General features: G+C 39.4%; 1 protein-coding gene across 4 annotated transcripts in view; it reads left to right on the forward strand.

Moving 5' to 3' along the window:
- TRMT11 (tRNA methyltransferase 11) overlaps window positions 1-12,711 on the forward strand; it is a 47,610-nt gene extending 34,899 nt beyond the window's left edge. For all 4 annotated transcript variants that reach the window (XM_075203025.1, XM_075203026.1, XM_075203027.1 and 1 more), the window contains 2 exons: window positions 1,492-1,612; window positions 11,277-12,711. In XM_075203025.1, the coding sequence (XP_075059126.1) occupies window positions 1,492-1,612; window positions 11,277-11,426 (271 nt within the window). In that variant the 3' untranslated portion in view covers window positions 11,427-12,711. The remainder of the gene's footprint in view (window positions 1-1,491; window positions 1,613-11,276) is intronic.
- The last annotated feature ends 7,307 nt before the right edge of the window (window positions 12,712-20,018 follow it).

Consider the following 20,018-nt stretch of genomic DNA (forward strand, 5'->3'; position numbering starts at 1 on the left):
GGGATTAGGCGCTTGTTCTGGTTTATTGCTGAGAGTGAGAAATCGGTCTGAATGTGGTATGCTTAGAACGTGCAGATAGCAAATCCAGAAAACAGACAACATTATAACAGCAAGGGAAGGCCACGAACGTTGCTGAATAAGACATACTTTAGACTTCTCAGAAACAGAAAATCCTAGACTTAAGATGTAAAATTAATTAGAAGTCTAACATTTCTCCTTCCCCAACGACTGTCATCCCAAAGTATTTCTGTTTTGTTTAGGCTTGAAACGAATGAATAAGTCTATTTAAACTGAGGTCATTTTTGTGGAAAGAAGATAAATCCTTCCAAAAGTAGTACTTAAAATATTGCAGCATCAGCAAGTAAATGTTTTGAGCGAAGGCATTAATATTGTTTTTTTTATGCTAAGTTCTTTACCATTCTAAAAGGGAGCTATATTAAATTAAACAACTACATCAGACATGATTATAAATGCCTCTATCCAGCACACACATCATACTTGGGTTTAGAATCCTGAATGGGTAGTTGCTGATTATCAAAGTATACAGCAGTTGCTGCTTATCAGAGAATTCTATAGCCAGCTAAGCTGTATGTGTATTGAGTATTGACCCCCCCCAAACTGTATTATTTTTGCTGTAATCTATAAGCTACTCCGTTTTGTCGCTGTAACATTCACTTTTTCTTCCTTGTAAAACTTAGCAAAACAGTTTACAGAGAGAAAATAAGAAGCCTTTTCAAGGTGTATCTGTCTAAGGTTACTAGACCTAAAATGCAACTTGAATAAACGTCCCTACTTTTTACAGATGTTGTGAGGGACATTATTACCTTTGTTGTGTAGCTGAGTGCAAGTTTTATCCTTGATAAATGACTCATAATATGTTCAGTTTTGCTCCCAGCAGTGATTTTGTTTGTTAGGCTCAATCCACCAAAAAGAAAAATTAATTTGGTGCATTCAAATAATCTACTTCTTGTTAATTGCTGGTTAACAGTGTATCTGGCAGATTTTCTGATGCAAATATTGACCATGCATGAGATTCTACCTTCTACTTGGACCTTGTTTGGGTTGTCAAAGTCAGTGACCTCCCCATTCATTGTTACAGAATCATAGAATGAGCGACACCTAACCAATATTCGGCTGATTAATTCACTAGGAGCTAATAACATCATTGCGGCATGAGGCAGGTTGGTGGCAGTGCAATAGTCTCCAATGTACAACTATGCCCTGCAAATTTATTTCTCTCCAATTGTTGCCAATGTTATTTGCTGATTTATGCCATTTTTCACTCCTGAGAATACATACAATATTTTCTGCACATTGCCAGTTTGTCTCCTCTAGCAGTGGTGTGACCTGCTATTTGTTTTTTTTAATGTTTCACAAAATGTATTAGTTGCAGTAAATCTTTTTAGTGTTTCTGTTACTATTAAGACGTGTTAGTGTGGACTGAAATGCTCTTGAAAGACTAATTCCTCATGGTTCATTGCATAATTGTAGATACACAGAGGAGGTTGTACCCCGGCATCCATGCCTGAAACTTATTAGCAACTGTGAACAGATGCTTTCCAGCCACACGTCTCGTCGCCTGATAACAATGGAAAAGGTGAAGGAGTTTGAGGTAAGAGTGCTGAGACAGGGCAGGGGCTGGTAGAGGGACGTATTATCACATTTTCATCTGCCAGAATTGCTAAATGCAAGCATGTTTACATCTGTCTTATTGTGAATATTATGCTTCATTTTAACAGATGACACCCAAATATTACTTGGCTCCTCCACTGATTGTATAGTAGCTTACATCCAATAGACACATTTCTTGGCATTATTGCTCTTCCCCATCCCTGTGCCTCAGATAGTCCATATGTCTGTGGAAATCTCCACTTGCCTGAATGACTTCTTATAGTTGTCACTGTGGTACATTTGTCAATTCCTTTTGGCAAGCTTTTATATTTGCACTACCTATATATGCATTGTTTTTTTTTTGTTTTTTTTTTATTATTTTAATTGAATTATTTAAATGAGAATTATCTAAATATGCTATACTTGAGGCTTTGAGTGTGAATGGTACAAAGGTCATTTTAAGGTTTAATTTTGATAATTTAATCTTCCCTTGCACACAGCGAGACATCTGCTCCTAAATGGAAAGTTATGAAAATACCCCCCGCCCCCCCACCCCTACCCACAGCCACCAACAACAAACAGCACAAAGGCATTTCTGTGCCACACATGTATCAAAAATATATAAAACCACCTTATATATGTTTGTAACACAAGTAATGTGTTTGTGTACATGGACTCCTTAAGGGACATAGTTGCCTTTACTAAACTTTACCTCATTGCTTACTTTTTTATTTATTTACTTTACTTAATTTAATACCCTAAAGATTAAATGTATGGTCTGAATCAACTTCAAGCTACAGGGGTGTCCTGGTTTTTCATTTTAAGGTGTATGGAGCCATATTGTCACTTCAAGCGTGATTACAGCAGTGGATTTAACATTGCATTTAAGTTAATATCATGAGCGCAATGAAATTTGTCTCTGTCAAAGAGCTGGGTTTTGCACATAATATTTGATTTATACACATTTTATAACTGCCCTTTAAACTAAGCCCTGTCAAGGCTGACTGAAGACTCCAAACTGCTGACAAGTAGAGATGAAACTGATATATAGGTCAAAAGGTTTATCAATATGGATTTTTTTTTCCTCCCTGTATTTCTTGAAAGGCTGTATTTGTAGCAAGTATTCCAAACCTGTGCAGTATACAAAGATTCAACCATCTGTGGTTTATATTTGATTTGTCAAAACATTACATCTTGAGGGAACCCACTGCAAGGTCATCAACCTCTATGATGTGCGCAACAAGCCACCACGTCTCAGGCAGGGCTAGGATAAAACAAGAGCAGAAATGATAAATAGCCACAGCATTAACATAACAAATTGTGCTTGTTACTTCTCAGATCAACAGTGTTGACTTTGGCACAAACAAAAAGCTTGCTGTGTTTTTCTCCACTTTAAACCCTTAGTGCTTGTTTATTTTCTTTCTGGTTTTTATTTGTAATTCATGGGCAGGTTTTAAATGGAGAATCTTTTTAGAAGCACAACATTCAGTAGTTTATTTCACATTAACCCCTTGAGGACCTTGTCCCTTCTCAATTTCCGTCTAATATTTTGTGTAGGAATTTGTTTTTATTGTTTTGTTATTGTATCCTTGGCTGTTTAGCTGAGCAACTCTTTGTGGTTTTAATTGTTTGGATTACAGCACCTGATCTTGGCTCAAAGACAAATGACTTACTGCTCTTTGGCAGGCAAGCGGACAGGTGCTTCTAATTCACAGACCAGATGGTTTGCAGATACTTTGCACATTGACACCAGAACTTTACATTGCACGCTCTGCTCAAGGGTACTTGGAGCTATGAATGACTTCCTCTTCCCCGTGAATGTCTTCTGTTGTACAAGGATACAGCTTTGTTCTATAGATTTGGAGCACTGGATTTCTTAGTGGAGACAAGTCCATTTTGTCAGAAACCTTTAACTACAACAAAGTGAATCCATTCTTCTAAACACATGTTAGTAATGCATTCTTAGTTAACCTAAATGTATCTTATCTTAGAATTATGTTTTCATCTATCAAACAGGTTATTGTTTTTAGGGGTTTACTGCCCTGAAATCCACAGTTCCAAGTGGAAAGTGTTTTTAAAAATGTCTGCATATTTCTATATAAGCATACTTTCAAATGTTACAGAGCATGAGTATTATACGGCTGTGTTATGGACCAGTAGGCCAAAATGTAGCGTTCAAAGTAATATGTATAAAGAAAACGATTGCAGTAATTTTATATAGTGATCTATTTTGCGAACACCTCATAGTTCAGCAGTGCCAATGAAATCGCCAAAGAAATGAAAAAAAAAAAAGCTCAATTTGCCAGAATTTAATGAATAAAAAAATTATACCTTATGTGGAAAATACATGTCAGAGAGTGCTTTACATGAATCAAAAAACACTTGATTAGTGCCCTAGAGCTACTCAGGTGTTAAACATGAAGCCCATTTCCCCTCCTTCACACCAGGGACACTGTAGTGTACACTATACACCTGCAGCTGACCTCTTGTGTCTCCTTTTGCCTGTGACATCATTTGGGTGGGCTGTCTTTGAGCTTTGGCTGCACCACTTTTTGAAGGAAAGACAGGGGAAAATAGCTGCATGTCTACAAGATTCTTACAAATAAATCTGGGACACCTCAGCCACATCCTCAATGGAGACGCAGTAAAGTATGTACCTTTTACATGAAAATCGTATTAAAAAATTTAGAATCTATAAAATAGTGTAGTACACAAAGCCTGCAGTCGAAATGTGGTTAACGTGCCAGTAGATATGAAATATATAGATCATAAATAATATTTATATTACATATAGCCAAAATGCAAAGTTTGGCACACTGTATAACTTTTTGTTCTATGGTTAAACAGGAAATACTTTTCTCTTTCATCCAGTCTGGGGGACACTGCTTACCATGGGTTGTGGAGGGGAGCACGGGGAGTTGGCACCTAGCTAGTTAATCTTTAGCACTGCTGACAGACCCCTCCCCTCTACAATACCCCCGCCTCTTCCTCCTCAGTTTTTTTTTAGGTGCCCATGGAGTTGGGCAGTCAGTGTTCTAGCTTACTGCATATATTTTTTTTTTATTTTTCACTTTAATTTTATTTTATTCATTTTAACTTTTTTATAGGTGACAGACTGGGAGTGTGTTCTATTATAGAGAACACACTCACAGCAGAGCAGCGCAGGCACTTCCCTGTCAAATGAGAGCCAGAGAGAGAAGAATGGGGTGCCTGAATAGCGAGTGACAAGCACAAACACACTTTACTACCAGCCCCTGGTTCAGCAACTCTGCAGGATGCCAATGATCGCAGAGTGGAATCCCAGCTAAAATCTATATTTGTGGCTGCGGGTTTTTGGTTTTATTTCGCTACTAGTGGTACTATGGTACTAATTTGGGACTTTAACACAGTTTTTAAATGAATCAATAAAATGTATGTTTTATATCAACAAATAATCATGAGTGCCCCTATAAGACATGTTTTCCTTTCTTTCTACCTCTATATGCGACTATTAGTTTCACATGTGTAGGGTGCACCAACCCAGCTAAATTGACAACATATATAAATAATAATAGACTGGGTATATGATTACCTGGTGCGTCGGTATACTTTTCTCCTGAGATTCACAGTGGGGCCCTCCCACTATCAGTTTCGGGCTCTCCCTTTCGGCCTCTCCACAGCGCCAAGGGTCTTCACGAAGATCATGTCAGTGATGGCAGCATGTCTTCACCTACAAGGAGTTCAGGTCGTGCCTTACTTGGATGATCTGCTCATCAAATCCTCTTCAGAGAATTGCTTACGTCATCACTTATCCCTCACCTTGGCGGTTCTCGAGGGCCATGGATGGCTGATAAACTCCACAAAGCTTCATAAATCCTCGTAGATCAAACATACAAAAGAAAAAAAGAGGACAAAACATAGTGCAAAACTTAAAATGTAAACAAAAATTAAAGGGACAAAAAAACCCCTTATAATCTCCGTGTATTCAATAGCAGGACTGGATCACCACGTGAATTAGAGGGTTAAGACTTAACCCCTGAGGGGTACGCACTCACCAAAAGGTATATAACTTCAAGCCTCTAATATGAATGTCGCTCTTTCCACAAAAAGATCTTCTAACATGTAGTCCCACTCATTCATAAAGAGATCCCAAGAGAAAGGAAGACTTCATAGTGTAAAACCATACATAAAAAATTTATTACAAACAGCAATAAAAACCAAAATAATGGCAGCGTCAGGCGGACACTGAAATTGGGCAGTAGATGGACCCTTACCGTCCTCAGAATGGTTAGAAGCGTGTTCAGAGTTGAGCAAATTCCCGGGAAGCTCACACTAACGATAACCGTTCTACCAGCAAAAGTACACCAGAGTCCGATAAAGGAAAAAAATCCCTGCTGTTCAGTATCAGAAACGTCTGACGTCACACGTATCCCATCATCCAACGCGTTTTGGCTCGTCAAGAGCCTTTCTCAAGGCATGTACACGGGATACAGAGTGTGTGGCTTAAATAGTAACTAGGTATGACGAAATCCCAGATGGTTCCGTGTCAACGCATGGTTTTCCTAGGGCTCATCATGGACACCAGCCAGCAAAAGGTGTTCCTGCCTGCCGAGAAGATTGTTTCAATTCGGAGTATTACAACTCAGGTCTTGTCTTCTTCCAACCCCTCAATACACTTGTGCATGCGGCTGCTGGGAAAGATGGTGGCCTCCTTCGAGACCATCCCCTTCGGTCGAGCTCATTCTCGATGTTTTCAGTGGGATCTGTTGACAAAATGGTCAGGATCCCACCTACGCTTGGATCTCCAGAGGATCTTGCTGTCTCTGAGGGCAAGAGAATCGCTCCAGTGGTGGCTCATTCAAGATCACATGGCGGTGGGCAGGTCCTTTGCTCCATGGTCATGGATCATAGCCACAACAGACGCCAGCCTGAGAGGTTGGGGGGCTCTTGTCAGTTCAGGAATTAGCCCTATCAATCAATACGTTGGAGTTGAAGGCAATTCTTTCAGCTCTTCGGGGGGCCCAGACTATCCTTCAGGGCCACCCAGTCAGAGTTCAGTCCGACAATGCCACGGCTGTGGCATATGTCAACAGACAGGGAGGAACCAGGAGTGCAGCTGCAATGCGGGTTGCAGCTCAGATATTCCTTTGGGCAGAACAGTATGTTCCAGCAATATCGGCGGTGTTCATTCCAGGAATAAAAAATTGGGAGGCCGATTACCTCAGTCGCAATGCGATGATGCTTCGCATTGCAGTGTCTAGTTCAGAGGTGGGGTCTCCCGGATGTAGATCTCATGGCCTCCAGACACAACAGGAAGGTTCACAGGTTTTGCGCAAGGGCAAGAGATCCCTTAGCAATAGTGGTGGACGTGATGTCCATGTTATGGGAATTCAGGTTGGGTTATCTGTTTCACCCGATTTCCATGCTTCCCAGAGTACTCGGACAAGTGAGGAAAGGCGGTTGGCCGGTGATTCTAATAGCTCCCTCATGGCCGCGTGGAGTGTGGTACGCAGACATAATATCCATAGCGGTGGGATAAGGATATCGTCTTCCGGCACGAGACGATATTCTTCTCCAAGGTCCTTTTCGTCACCAGAATTTACCTCAGCTTAGTTTAACGGCATGGCTGTTGAAGCCAGCCTCTACAGGGCGAGGGGTTTTTCCTCCAGTGTAGTGAACACAATGATGCGAGCTCGAAAGCCAGTTTCGGCTCGCATCCATCATCGTATCTGGAAAGCTTATATCAGATGGTGTGAATATGGGACATGTCGCACATCCTCCTTTCGTCTCCCTCGCTTATTGGCTTTTCTTCAGGATGGGTTGGAAGCAGGGCTTCGTTTAGGTTCCCTAAAAGTTCAGGTATCTGCACTTTCAGTCTTTTTTCACCTGAAATTAGCTGATTTGCCAGATATCAGGACTTTTCTTCAGGGGGTCTTACATATTCAACCTCCCTATGTTACGCCTACAGCACCATGGGATCTTAACCTGGTACTGGACATGCTTAAAATGCCTCCTTTTGAGCCTTTACTTAAGGCAGATTTTAGGTGTCTGACCTGGAAGGTTGTTTTTCTTTTGGCGATTTGCATCGGCACGCAGGGTGTCGGAATTGGGAGCTCTGTCTTGCCGGGAACCATATCTGGTTTTTCATGAGGACAGAACGGTTTTGAGGACGATTCCCTCCTTTGTTCCAAGAGTGGTGTCCTCTTTTCATTTGAACCAGGAAATTGTAGTTCCGTATTTTTCATCTACTTCTCAGTCTGATCTGCAGTCTATGGAAAAGTTAGATGTGGTTAGGGCTCTCCGCATTTATGTTAAAAGAACTTCTCAGATTAGACGAACAGATTCTCTGCTTGTTCATTATGATTCTAATAAAAGAAGCTGGCCAGCCTCAAAACAGTCCATTGCAAGGTGGATCACGGCAACCATTAAGCAAGCTTACATAAAGGCTAACTGTCCTGTGCCGGAGAGACTTACGGCCCATTCCACCAGATCGGTAGGGGCGTCATGGGCAGCAAGAAATGGGGCTTCTGCTGACCAGCTTTGCAGGGCAGCCACCTGGTCTTCTGTACACACATTTACCAAATTCTATCAATTTAATGTATTCGCATCCGCGGATGCAAATTTTGCTCATAGTGCTCTACGAGCGGGGCTTTTGGAGCGCTTCCACCCTTAGGGGGCTGCTTTAGAACACCCCCATGGTAAGCAGTGTCCCCTAGACTGGATGAAAGAGAAAAGAGGATTTATATACTTACGTTAAATCCGTTTCTCTGATTCCGTCTGGGGGACACTGCGATCCCTCCCTTCTGCCTTTCCTCTGTATACTCTTGGTTGATTGTCCTATCTCCTTGGGGCTTTTTAAATAAACTGAGGAGGAAGAGGCGGGGGGATTGTAGAGGAAAGGGGTCTGTCAGCAGTGCTAAAGATTAACTAGCTAGGTGCCAACTCCCCGTGCTCCCCTCCACAACCCATGGTAAGCAGTGTCCCCCAGACGGAATCAGAGAAACGGATTTAACGTAAGTATATAAATCCTCTTTTATACATATGTTCTACACTAGATTATGATAATTCATCCTTCTTAATATATGAAGAGGCCTTTTCTCCACTCCACCCCACTTCATATGCTTTAAGTATAGGGATAATCTTACTTTATACTTTAAGATCATCATGGGAGTTTGCATTCAGCAAGGAAATATTTTATAGAGATCAGTAACTATTGTCATAGATGCTTTGTACTTTATTATTATTATTATTATTATTATTATTATTATTAATTTTTATTTATAGGGCGCCACAAGGTGTCCGTGGCGCCGTACAGGGACAAAAACGAATTACAATACAATGTGAGACAGCACAGTACAGTAAACATAAAGCACAGTAACTCAGTAAGCTCAATGCACAGCTAGTGAGGGCGGGGGGAGTATCCGCATATGACGGGGCCCAAAATTGAGCGTAGTAGTGTACTACCTTTTAGTTTATTTTTTCCCAATGGTTGAAGTGGGGTGATATGCCATACATTCTCCTACTGTCTTCATTGTAAAACTATCAGATTTAATTTACTTACATATTCCATATTGCCAATTCTAAACTTCCATACTGCTCCTTCCAAATTTCCACTTCGACCATTTGTTCTGCTAGTATTTAGTGTAAGAAAGGGTGTGCAGGTGTCTGCAGCATCTGATTGTTCACAGGCACAGTGACTTCATTGAATGGAACAAGTGTTTATGCACCAACAGAACCCAGTACATCTTTCTAAAAGGTGCTAGTTGAATAATGATAGAAACAACAAGATAAAAATATTAGAATAAACAAAAACAGAAGAACAAGGGCTTGGAAAATCTGCTAATGAAATATGATGGGTTAAGGCTACATTCACTCTTACAAATGAAAAAAAACTACCGGTATGTGAAAACAAACATCTCTCAAACATGTTTTAACATATTTTCTGGTAACTTCATGTCTGTGATGTGCTGCAGAAATTAATTGAACTCCTACTTTTTTCTACTTCTAGTATAAATTGGCATAAAAATACACACTATTAACTTTGCCCAGCGTTTACTTACTTGTATATAAGAGAGAGAGAATCCGGCTAGAGTAGATATATGGTGTTTTTTATTGTTTTTTTTTTTATCCGCTGGCATTTTGTGCTAGAACTTCATAGTTAATGGATATTACATCTGTAAGTTAACAATAAAGCAGCAGACTTGGCAAAGACCACCTTTAGGGTTCTCTCTAAGATGTCAGCCTTCATTAGCACACTATGTATGCCATAGTCTTGTAGTATTCATTTCTGCAATTAAATTACATTTCTAATGTCATAATGTTCCATGGCATTTTAGATATTTTTCAGGTCAGTATGCTGGGAGGCAATAACCCTCTTTATATTGCCAGAGCCTAATTTGGCTGTGAAAGAAGTGAGATTTGTATGACCCTCTTGGTAATTGACTGTACTACTTAACTGCAGTAGATTTAAACATTTGTTTGCACCAGATTGTTTGGAAACCATTCACTTAGTATAGAAACTTTCTCTTCTGCCTTATGTCAAGATCCAAATCTTTAGACACACTTTGGAATTGGCTCCCAACAGTGATCCTCCCTCACACACTCTAATTTCACAGTTGTTGATTTGACTGCAGGATAAAACTGTTATTCAAGCCTTCTTTCCAGCTCTCCTCCTAATCCACTAAATGGGGAATTATGTCAGTTGGGTTCTAAGAGGCTCTTTTTAATCAGAAAGCAATGAAAACAACAGTTTACTTTGGGCTATTCCATGAGTGTTTGCTCTCAATTATACCACATTTAAACAAGGGATCTTGTATATTTCTGTCTGCTGTAGATTGTTAGTTGAAGTGGTTCCTGTCTCCTCACACCTGGTACTTATTTTCCATTCACAAGACAGAGATTATTATCTTATGTATTGACCACCAACACATTGTAAAATCAGCAGAATGGCTGTCAGCCACAGAATGACAAATCAAAGAAAACTAAGAAAACACTTTTTTTTGTCATGAAAGTGCTTACTAAGAGTGACAGGCTTTTCACATGTAAAAATACTAGTAATTCTGAAATGGAGTAACATATTTGATCATGCTTCTCCATCACCCATAGACCAAAAACACAACCTCCTGCATAGTTCTGTGAAAACGGATATACTGCCACTGTCGCCCAAGCTGTGTCATTCAACCAACGTGATTGAATTCAGTGTCTTAAAATGCAGCTTTGGACTTTGAAGTTGATGATGCCATGTGAATGACTTGGGAAGCAGGGGGGTGGTATGCATACTTCTAGTTATGTACATGAACTGTAACAGAAAAGCCGGTAGGTGTGGGTGGTCTATTACAAAAATGTCTCTAAAGCATTAGAGTTAAACATATTAAAAGTGAAGTTGTTAATTGTGGTCACACCATTTTCAACGGGAAGGGATACATCATTCATCTTAGCCCCATCTTATTGTGTAGGCACTTCAGGGGAATGGTTTGTAACACATATAGTAAACCATGATGTAGTGTACCAGCAGGGGGAGATCCATAGTTTATTTTGCTGCTCTTGAACCTGCCTGATGATAAAGCACTTGAATACTTTAAATTATTACAAAGTGCTTTACTGTTTCAAATTGATTGTGCTTGACCATAAATGTAATTAGACAAAAATTGTTCAGTAAATTTGTCTTTTTTTTCCCTCCTGCACAGGACAAAGACCAATATGCTCATCTAGAGGACGGGCCGTATTTACAATACCAAGGCCACAACTCATTTCGTGATAAGTATTTTAGTGGCTTAACAAAGAGAATTGCCAGGGAAGAGAGAGCCAGAGCTGGGGAGCAGAACACCAAAGATTAGAAAATCCACAGAAGTGCAACATGATGTCTGACACCAGGCAACGGAGGGCACCAACCATTTTATATGCATTTTTAAATTCAGGGCAGCTTGGTAAAGGAGCAGGGATTTGCATTTCATGTTTGCATTCCGGATGGACTATAAAGAACTTTGTACGCTGTCAACATATGCAGTGTGATAAGGAACGCAATGCTAAATCAGGACTATTAAGCAGTTCCCTTGATGCTTTCCAAATATTTTTTTATGGGCAGCACAGTGGCTTAGCGGTTAGTACTTCTGCCTCACAGCACTGGGGTCATGAGCTCGATTCCTGACCATGGCCTTGTCTGTGGGGAGTTTGTATGTTCTCTCTGTGTTTGCGTGGGTTTCCTCTGGGTAGTCCAGTTTCCTCCCACACACCAAATACATACTAGTAGTTAATTGGCTGCTTTCAAATTGACCCTAGTCTATCTGTCTGTGTGTGTCTAGAGAATTTAGACTGTAAGCTCCAAAGGGGCAGGGACTGATGTGAGTTCTCGCTGTACAGCGCTGCGGAATTAGTGGTGCTATATAAATATCTGGTGATGATGGTCATATTGCAAACAGATAAGTATTGCTTAACAGGTCCCAAGCTCTGTTAAGCAGTTAAGTTATGTACGTATTTCCACAGTGCTAAATAATTGGCAGGTGTGTATGGCCCACACACAGAAAGCACATGCTCCATTCTCTTTGTATTGATGATTAGTTGACATGCGAAGAGAATATTTTAACTTCACATACTTTGGCCATCATCATCAGGAGGAGCTGCGCTGGTAGAAATACGTATGTTCTCTGTAATTGTGTGCAGGCAGGCTGCAGAAGAAGCGAAACATGGCTGATATGAGTATAATCAAGAGTTTTCTCAGTGGTGTATATAAAATGATTTGTTATCCTGCCTTTGACCCTGCAGGTTGTCACCACAGTCACTGAGTTTATGAAAGAGTTAAACTAACAGCAAGATCAGTTTCATATTCATTTGGAGAACTGCAAGGTTTCTGGTTTGCATTCTCCTGTTTTATTGTATATAAACCTGTGCTCTGTATTTATGGTCTTTTTAATAGGAATTAGCACTGCTAAGTGGCCACAGAGCTCAGGCTCACTAGCTGCTGCGTCTGTCTTTTACAGAAGGAAGTTGTACTGTTTGCTTTTTAGTCTCAAACCTCTGGAATTTGTTCTTCACATGTAAGGGTGATGAAGTGTCCCTCATTAGGGAGATTGCTTTCATTTGTTATTGTTTGTAATTGATACACATTAAACACACACAATCTTGCTTTGTCTTCTTACAGCAGTGTTGCATGCAAAGGCCCTTTGTGGTTTGTTATTGGTCTAACCCAGGCAAGTTATGTTAAGCCCAAAGGACTTGACTGAGGGTTTGGAAGGCTATGGCATTCTGTTGAGCCTGTCCACATCTGAAGCTCATCTGTTCCTTTTCATTTGTTTTTACATTCCTAAAATCCTCTCTCTCTCTCAAGACAACGGCGTTTGTGGATTTTTTTTTCTTTCTTTTATTACTCGCAACTAAAAAAATGTTTTCTGTAGAGCCATAACAAATAGGTGTGTGACTACTCTTGCGTCTGCACTGAAATGCTCTCTTTGAAATTGAAGCTGTGTTTAGACTTTTGCGTTTCTTTATTTTTATGCAGGGATAACACTGTGCTGTTTTTCTTCTTGTCACCCTGGGGTAGATATCTGTAAAGATGAATCGCTAATAGGAGGTACAGTGGTCAGCAAGATTTAGTTTCCTTGTACGTTAGCCCAGCACACTCTAGGTGAAAAGGACATGCAGTGCGGGACTGCAGTGAAACTAGTGACTCCTGTATTAGTTAACCTAGTATAGCATGCACTTTGAAAAATGTGTAGGCATTTGAAGAAAACAAGAAAGAATGCACAAAATCAGGGTTCCTGGTACCGACTGGCTGGGCTGTGCAATTGCTGAGCATCCTTCTCATTTAACAGTGCCCACCATTGGCAAAATAACAAATAAAAACAGGACTTTTTGAATTTAACACAAAGATAGCATTTGTTTTGACATACAAGCATGCATGTCTGGCTTTTTACATTTGATAGCTAGTTATGGCTGCCTATCGCTCCACCTACATTTTCAATCTATAGTTTCCTGGGGCAGTCTCTCTTCAGGGCCGGAAGTAAAACACTTTGCAGAAATCCGTTCTGATGTCTACTTTCCCAGTGGAAAGGAAGCTGATAACCGTATAGTGACCAGACCTACACATTTTACAAATCAACAGAATACTATCTGAAATAAATGTGTCCTTTTCTTTATTAGAAAAATTAATGTGGAATTTAACATACATTAAAGGAACATATGTTGCTCGTTAATGTTAATAGTGTTTGTGTTAAAAGTGCATGTCAATACACTACTGTCTATACATAGAGAATCTTAAGAGTTAACTGAATATACAACTTTACCAAGCTGTATATTGTTTTCTTTATTACACATTTCTCCACTAAACAGTTTTTAATGTGTATTCCAGACCTGCTAACTTAGGTTTAATTCAAGTACTTAAAGTAAGCAAAATGCTAAGCAAGCATGATACATCCAGAAAATATACACTTAGTGCACTGTGTATAGTATGGCACATTATGCAGCATAAAATGTAATTGCTTAGGGTGGTGTGACAGAAGCGCTTGAATGCTGCTTTTTTTCAACTAGAATTGCTCTCATGTGACTGGTTGCAGTGAGGAGGAAACGCTTTCCCTGTAAAATGACAGCATGCAGTGTCTCCAGCACTAGAATTTTTTTCCTTTTAAATAGCAAGTTAAGTAATTTTTTAAGCATGCATCTGATTGTAATTTGTCTTAGCTATATTCTTACAAACCATTATCTTCTTTTCAAAAGCTCTTTGGTTGGCAAACAATAATGGCAGTCTGCTACACAAACACTGCTCACAACTCTCAGCATATAATGTGATGGCAGAGGGGCAGAAGGAAGAGGTCATAGTGCAGATGGAGCTTAAAAGGTGCCATATGACTGTGGTTACCATGGTTGTCCAGAATCTTAAATTACTAATAACAGCCTGAAGAAAAAAGCAAAGGAAAGTGGTAAATACCAACCTTAATTTAACCTGCCACAGTGTTAAAAAAAAAAAAAAACCCAACAAAAAACAGTATTGCTGATTTAATCACAGTAGTATGACTATTGTGCGACAGGTCAGGCAGGGTTCACTTAAAGCTATAACCACAGGAGTGATTGCACTTTTCTAGCTGTAAAACAATGACCCTTAAAATGTGTGGTATGGAAAAGTATGCACTGTACAGAGGAGAAACACTTGTCCATCTATGGGCCACTTTTAAAAACTAATTGGTTGGTTGGAATTGTCAGGCAATCAGATCTAATGGAAACGGTGGAAGCCAGTTTAAAAAATCCATTTTACATGATCAATCAGCACATTCAGGATCCCTATCTGGTTTCCAGTATAATGTACAGAGTGCCATCTGGTGCCCAGTCTGCATGTGAAAAGCTTTATCTGTGAAGCACCATTTTACTCTACTATCCCATTACTATTTGATTGCCTCTGCCTTGTAATGTACACCATTATATATCCTAGAGCTCTGTATAGTTAGCAAACATATATAGATTTTTTGGATCAGTAAAAAAGCAATGCCAGGATATACAGCTCTGCATCCTTGCCCAGCAGTGACTGTTACAGAAAAGGCTGGATCAAGAAATCTGCTGCCTGCAAGTTCAACAGGCAATGCCCTGTCTCATTACTTGCAGGGGGGATCAAATCCTGGGCTTACTAACCAATGGCTAGTTAAAAAGAAAAAACATAACACTATTCTGTAAGCGCTGATATTGTGCATATATAAGACACTACTACTATATCCTACCTTGCCACTTCTTTGTTGACTGAGCAATAGAAACGTTATTGACCCCAACTCGGGGGGACTGACTAGACCCCAGTAGAAATTAGAGAAACATAAAACAAGCAACCACACCTGGAAATTTACCTTATTTTACTATAACTTTAAAATTAATTTGTTTATTACTACAACATAAATAATTGCTTTTCAAATATTGGTGTTTATTTGTAAGTATTTATCCTCTAGGCAGTTTAACAAGTAGAGTTAATGCAGACACTGATGCTACCATGTTGACAATGTAATGTCATAATCCATTTATTACATAATGTATAGATTTTAAACATTTTCTACTCAATAACGATGAATAGCTTGGCTCAGTTGTAAGTAACCCCTGGCGCTCCACCATATAAATCATAGGCAATACGTGGTATGTCAGAACAAATCATGCTCATTCAATTGCTAGGCATCCTGTAACATGAGTCCTTTTATAGCACCCTCAATCCTGCTGGTTCTATAGGTAGGCTCAATTCAAGTTCAGACGTATGCATAATAATGCGGGGTAAGAGAGGTCCCTTGGATGGACTCTTATAACTCTGAAATAAGTCTTTTCCGGGAAATAATGTTTCAACAATGAGTGTCCCAATATCGGAAAGAAATGACTCGCAGTTAGAAGCAGGGGAAATCTATGTGTCTGTGCATGCAAAAGGTATAATTTCCAATGCATTTCACATAAAACTTAGAGGTTTCCTCATGGATAAGTGATTGTTTGAATACTCGGGCCCAAATTGTGCATTGTTTTATGTACAGCACTCCGTAGCAATCTATTAAACCGATATTTGCTATCTTGATTGCACACACTCTTATATACTAGCCACACAAACTGGTGGAGCGCCAGGGGTTACTTAAAACTTTATTACGAATAGTAGAGGCACCATTTCATCCCCATAGGCAGCACCCCAGATTTACTCACTGTATATTATTTCAGACAGACAGCGCTGGGTTTTTTCCCGCATTTCAAAAGTTTGGCTTAACCTAAATCATTATTATTAATATTTTTAACATCATTGGTTTTTATTTAAATATTTCACGGAAAATGGGAATGGTACAGAAAAGAAAAGGAGGGGCTATATAGTGGGGAGCGGACAATACAGACTATACAGGAGCTTTCATAGCATTTCCAAGTGATTATTGCATTTGGACATTTTATGTAGATTACTGTAGATAATGTCCCATTGGTCCAGGGAAAGGGATGTTAAGGTCCGATTCCCATTTGTACTGGGAATATCTAATAAGTGGGTCAAATGTTGGTACCAAAAAGTGTTGTCTCTTTTATTATTACACTTGGTTAATTTGGCATGAAGCAGATGTGGGGGTAGATTAAAAGGGCAATTGTGGGGGTGGAGGAGGTCGGCGATCCAATGACACAATTGCAGGTATTTATAAAAGTCAGAGGAGAGAATGTGAAAATTCTCCTGCAGCTGGGCAAAGGAGCTCAGATCCCCAGCTGCGAATATGTGGGCAAGAGAAGAGCTCTCCTTGGTAGACCAACTGGATAAGTTAAGATCAGGGATAAGTGAAGAAACTCTAGATAAGGTAAGATTTCTAGTTGGGGGGAACAAAATCTTTGGTTGTCCCAATGGTCCTATCACAAGAGCATCTAGGGTGGAAGACGGGGAATGGAGAGAACATAATCATAATGAATTGGGGGAGCCATTTCATATCTGCGATAGGGAAGGAGAAATGGAGGGACCTGTTTCAGGTCAACCCAGGGTTTATGGAAATCTGGGAGCTCCCAGTCTATATATCAATATTTGTAATCAAACAACAGTAACATTGATGCTAGCCTTTAACTTATCAAATAGCATACTTAATAAAATCCTTAGTTGTCAAACACTTTATAATTTATTTATATTATAATTTAAATCCCAGGATGGATCTTAATTCAGTTGTTAAATCAGTGTAGTCAGACTATGAATTTTCTTTATTTTCTTATTTCTCTTAGTTATGTATCCAGTTTGGGTTTTTCATTCTTTAAGTACAGTGTTCATTATAAAAACAATTTATGTGCCTCTGTGACTGGTCAATCTACATAATAGTAGATATGCAGAGTCAGAATAGGCATGAGGCCCATTCATGCTGCACTTCGAAAGCTCTGTAGCTAAACTTTGGTATTTTGTCTAGCTGTACTGTTCTTTGGGCCAGCTACCATTTAATATCTAAAAAGATATTTAAATAATTTAGCTTGGCTGGCTATTAATGAGATCTGTTTGCTACCCTTGACTTTGCTTATTGTGATTATTTTTTTCCCCTACTATCATACTTAACTGTCACTTGCTTCATCTTCCTCACTAACTGTTCTTCTTAATCTTCTTCTACCCTAAATGTGTACCTCTGTAACACCTCACCTTTCGGCTTTTGAGCATGTGCCGACCACATACATACTCCGAAGAGCAGAGCAGGGGCATTGGTTGGGCGACCTGGCAATTGTTGGACCGCCTAACCTCTGACCCCATAATGGTCATGCCCCCTGCAGTGGCGGTAGTTCCGCATCTGATCATAGCTATAGGTTTTTGTTTTGTTTTTTTGTTTGTTTTAAATCACTGTGTGCCACGAACCCAGATACACAGCAATAGAATACATATCACATGACAAAATTATAAGCATGACAGCAGTAGATTCAGTATGGGATACATTTTGCCTTTAGGTGTATAATATAATACAAGACTACAAGATGAGGCATTTATTGCCATAAGTTTTACATTAATTAATGAAAGGTAAGGGTGATTAATGAGGAAAAGGCAAAGGGGTACAAAGAGCTATAGATTTTTTTGAGAGTTGCTATGAATTAAAATTGTGTTATTGGGCACCTTTGCTGTTATGTATTACATCTGGGTACATGTCTAGTGGTTACTCCATCTGAACATTATTACTAGGCATGTTACTAAACATTGCTACATATTTGCACCTTATTGTGCATTATTACAGTGGTCCAGCAACTACAATTTGCTTAAAATGTGCTCTAAGAGCCTAAGTTTTATTTTGTATAACAATGTTGCAGCGCTTGTTATGCATATTGTAGTTATTATGCTTTTGGAACCTAAAGTGTACTATTTCCTTTTTGTATTTTATGGGGGGAATTCAATTAGTTGCGTAGTGTATGGCGGGCATTACGGAGATACTCCGGCAGAGATTTTAAATGAAATCGCTCCTCAGTTTTCCTCACGTCCCATAGAGGTACAAGGAAAACTGACCTGAGATTTTTACCATAGTAACGGTAAAAGTGCGCAGCCGTGATGTTCCACAGAACAATTGAATTCCCCCCTATATGTCCATTGACCGGTGTTAGTACCTTTCTGTAAATCTGATCAATTGTGGTCAGAACAGTTACCAGTGATATGCATATTATAGGGCATTACTACTGCTGTGCATAGAACTGTGCATATTATTACTAATGGACATATTCATGTCTATAGTACTATTCTATGGGCATGTAATTGTGTGTTGTCTACTCAACATAATTGGAACAGTACTTTATACCAATCAACATAATGAACTCTACTGTAAAAGATCATCAGAATAGGCTCTGTAATGTAAACCTGTCAACAAAATGTTGATAAAGGGGCTGAGGTGTAGAGGGACAGTATTACAGTTAATGAGATATTCGGTTGGCTGCGATGTCCAGCTTCACACATTGTGCTGGCCATTACAGTAAGGAATCTCCATTCATTTTTCCTCACACCTCTATATGTGCAGAGATTTCAGCCTTAACATTAGTGCAGTGTGTCTCTGGAGACACATGGCACTGAATTGAATCTCTCGCTTAGTATCAGGCTGTAGAAAAGCTATATTTACCTAACAATAACAGTATGACTTTATTGCTTAAGGGAGCTAGCTTTGGGGGGAAAAAAAGGTGTTCTCGGGCAGACAGATTAGGCCATCTAAGGATCAAGGAGTAGATGAAACAAAGCTAAAACGTCCCTTGCTAAATATAGGTATTATGCTTTAATGGTCTGTTGCATAGGACGAGTGATATCATATGTACATATTTTACATCTGTGTAGGACTAGTCTCTTCATCTGCAGCCACAGCCTCCATGTGTCCTAGATTTCACATGACAGTGTGTTTTGCCATTGGGAACCTATAAATAGAAATGTATGTTTTATCAAATTCCTAATGTATGTGTGTTAACAGAATTACTAGGATTCTATAATTGCTTACCTACCTATATTTGGAAACCCAGAAGAAGGCAAGTAGTGAATTTAAGTGATCTACTGAAAAGTTGGGAACCAACTGCTGGCACTATGATTGAAACAGCCTTAGCATTTGGTCCATTTTGCAGTAGTTGAGAACAGAAGTTGGAGGTAGCAGTGCATCTGCAGCACACTGTGCTCTTCTCTGTCTGTGTCTTGAAAAGTATGGATTTCACAGGCAAATGTGTCAGGGCCATTTGTAGACACAAACAGTTTCTTTATGCGCATAACAATATTCGATTAAATATTAAAAAAAAAACCATTAAAACATATAAACTAAAGATTACTAATCTTTTTTTTTTTTTTTGTGTATTTAAATATTACTCTCTAACTAAAATTGGTAGATTCACTCAGGTACTTGACAGTAATATCCCAGCAAGTTAGAAGGAGGAGCCTTCCCCTGCAGCCCCTGCTGCTTCCTGGTTTATTGGCAGCTTTGTTTGTTTTAATTTGCTTAAAATACCCGCTGATATATTATTATAGATCATACTTGCCAATGTCTGGG

The sequence above is a fragment of the Mixophyes fleayi genome, chromosome 3 (assembly GCF_038048845.1).
Source record: "Mixophyes fleayi isolate aMixFle1 chromosome 3, aMixFle1.hap1, whole genome shotgun sequence".
In the NCBI taxonomy this organism is placed as follows: Eukaryota; Metazoa; Chordata; class Amphibia; order Anura; family Limnodynastidae; genus Mixophyes; species Mixophyes fleayi.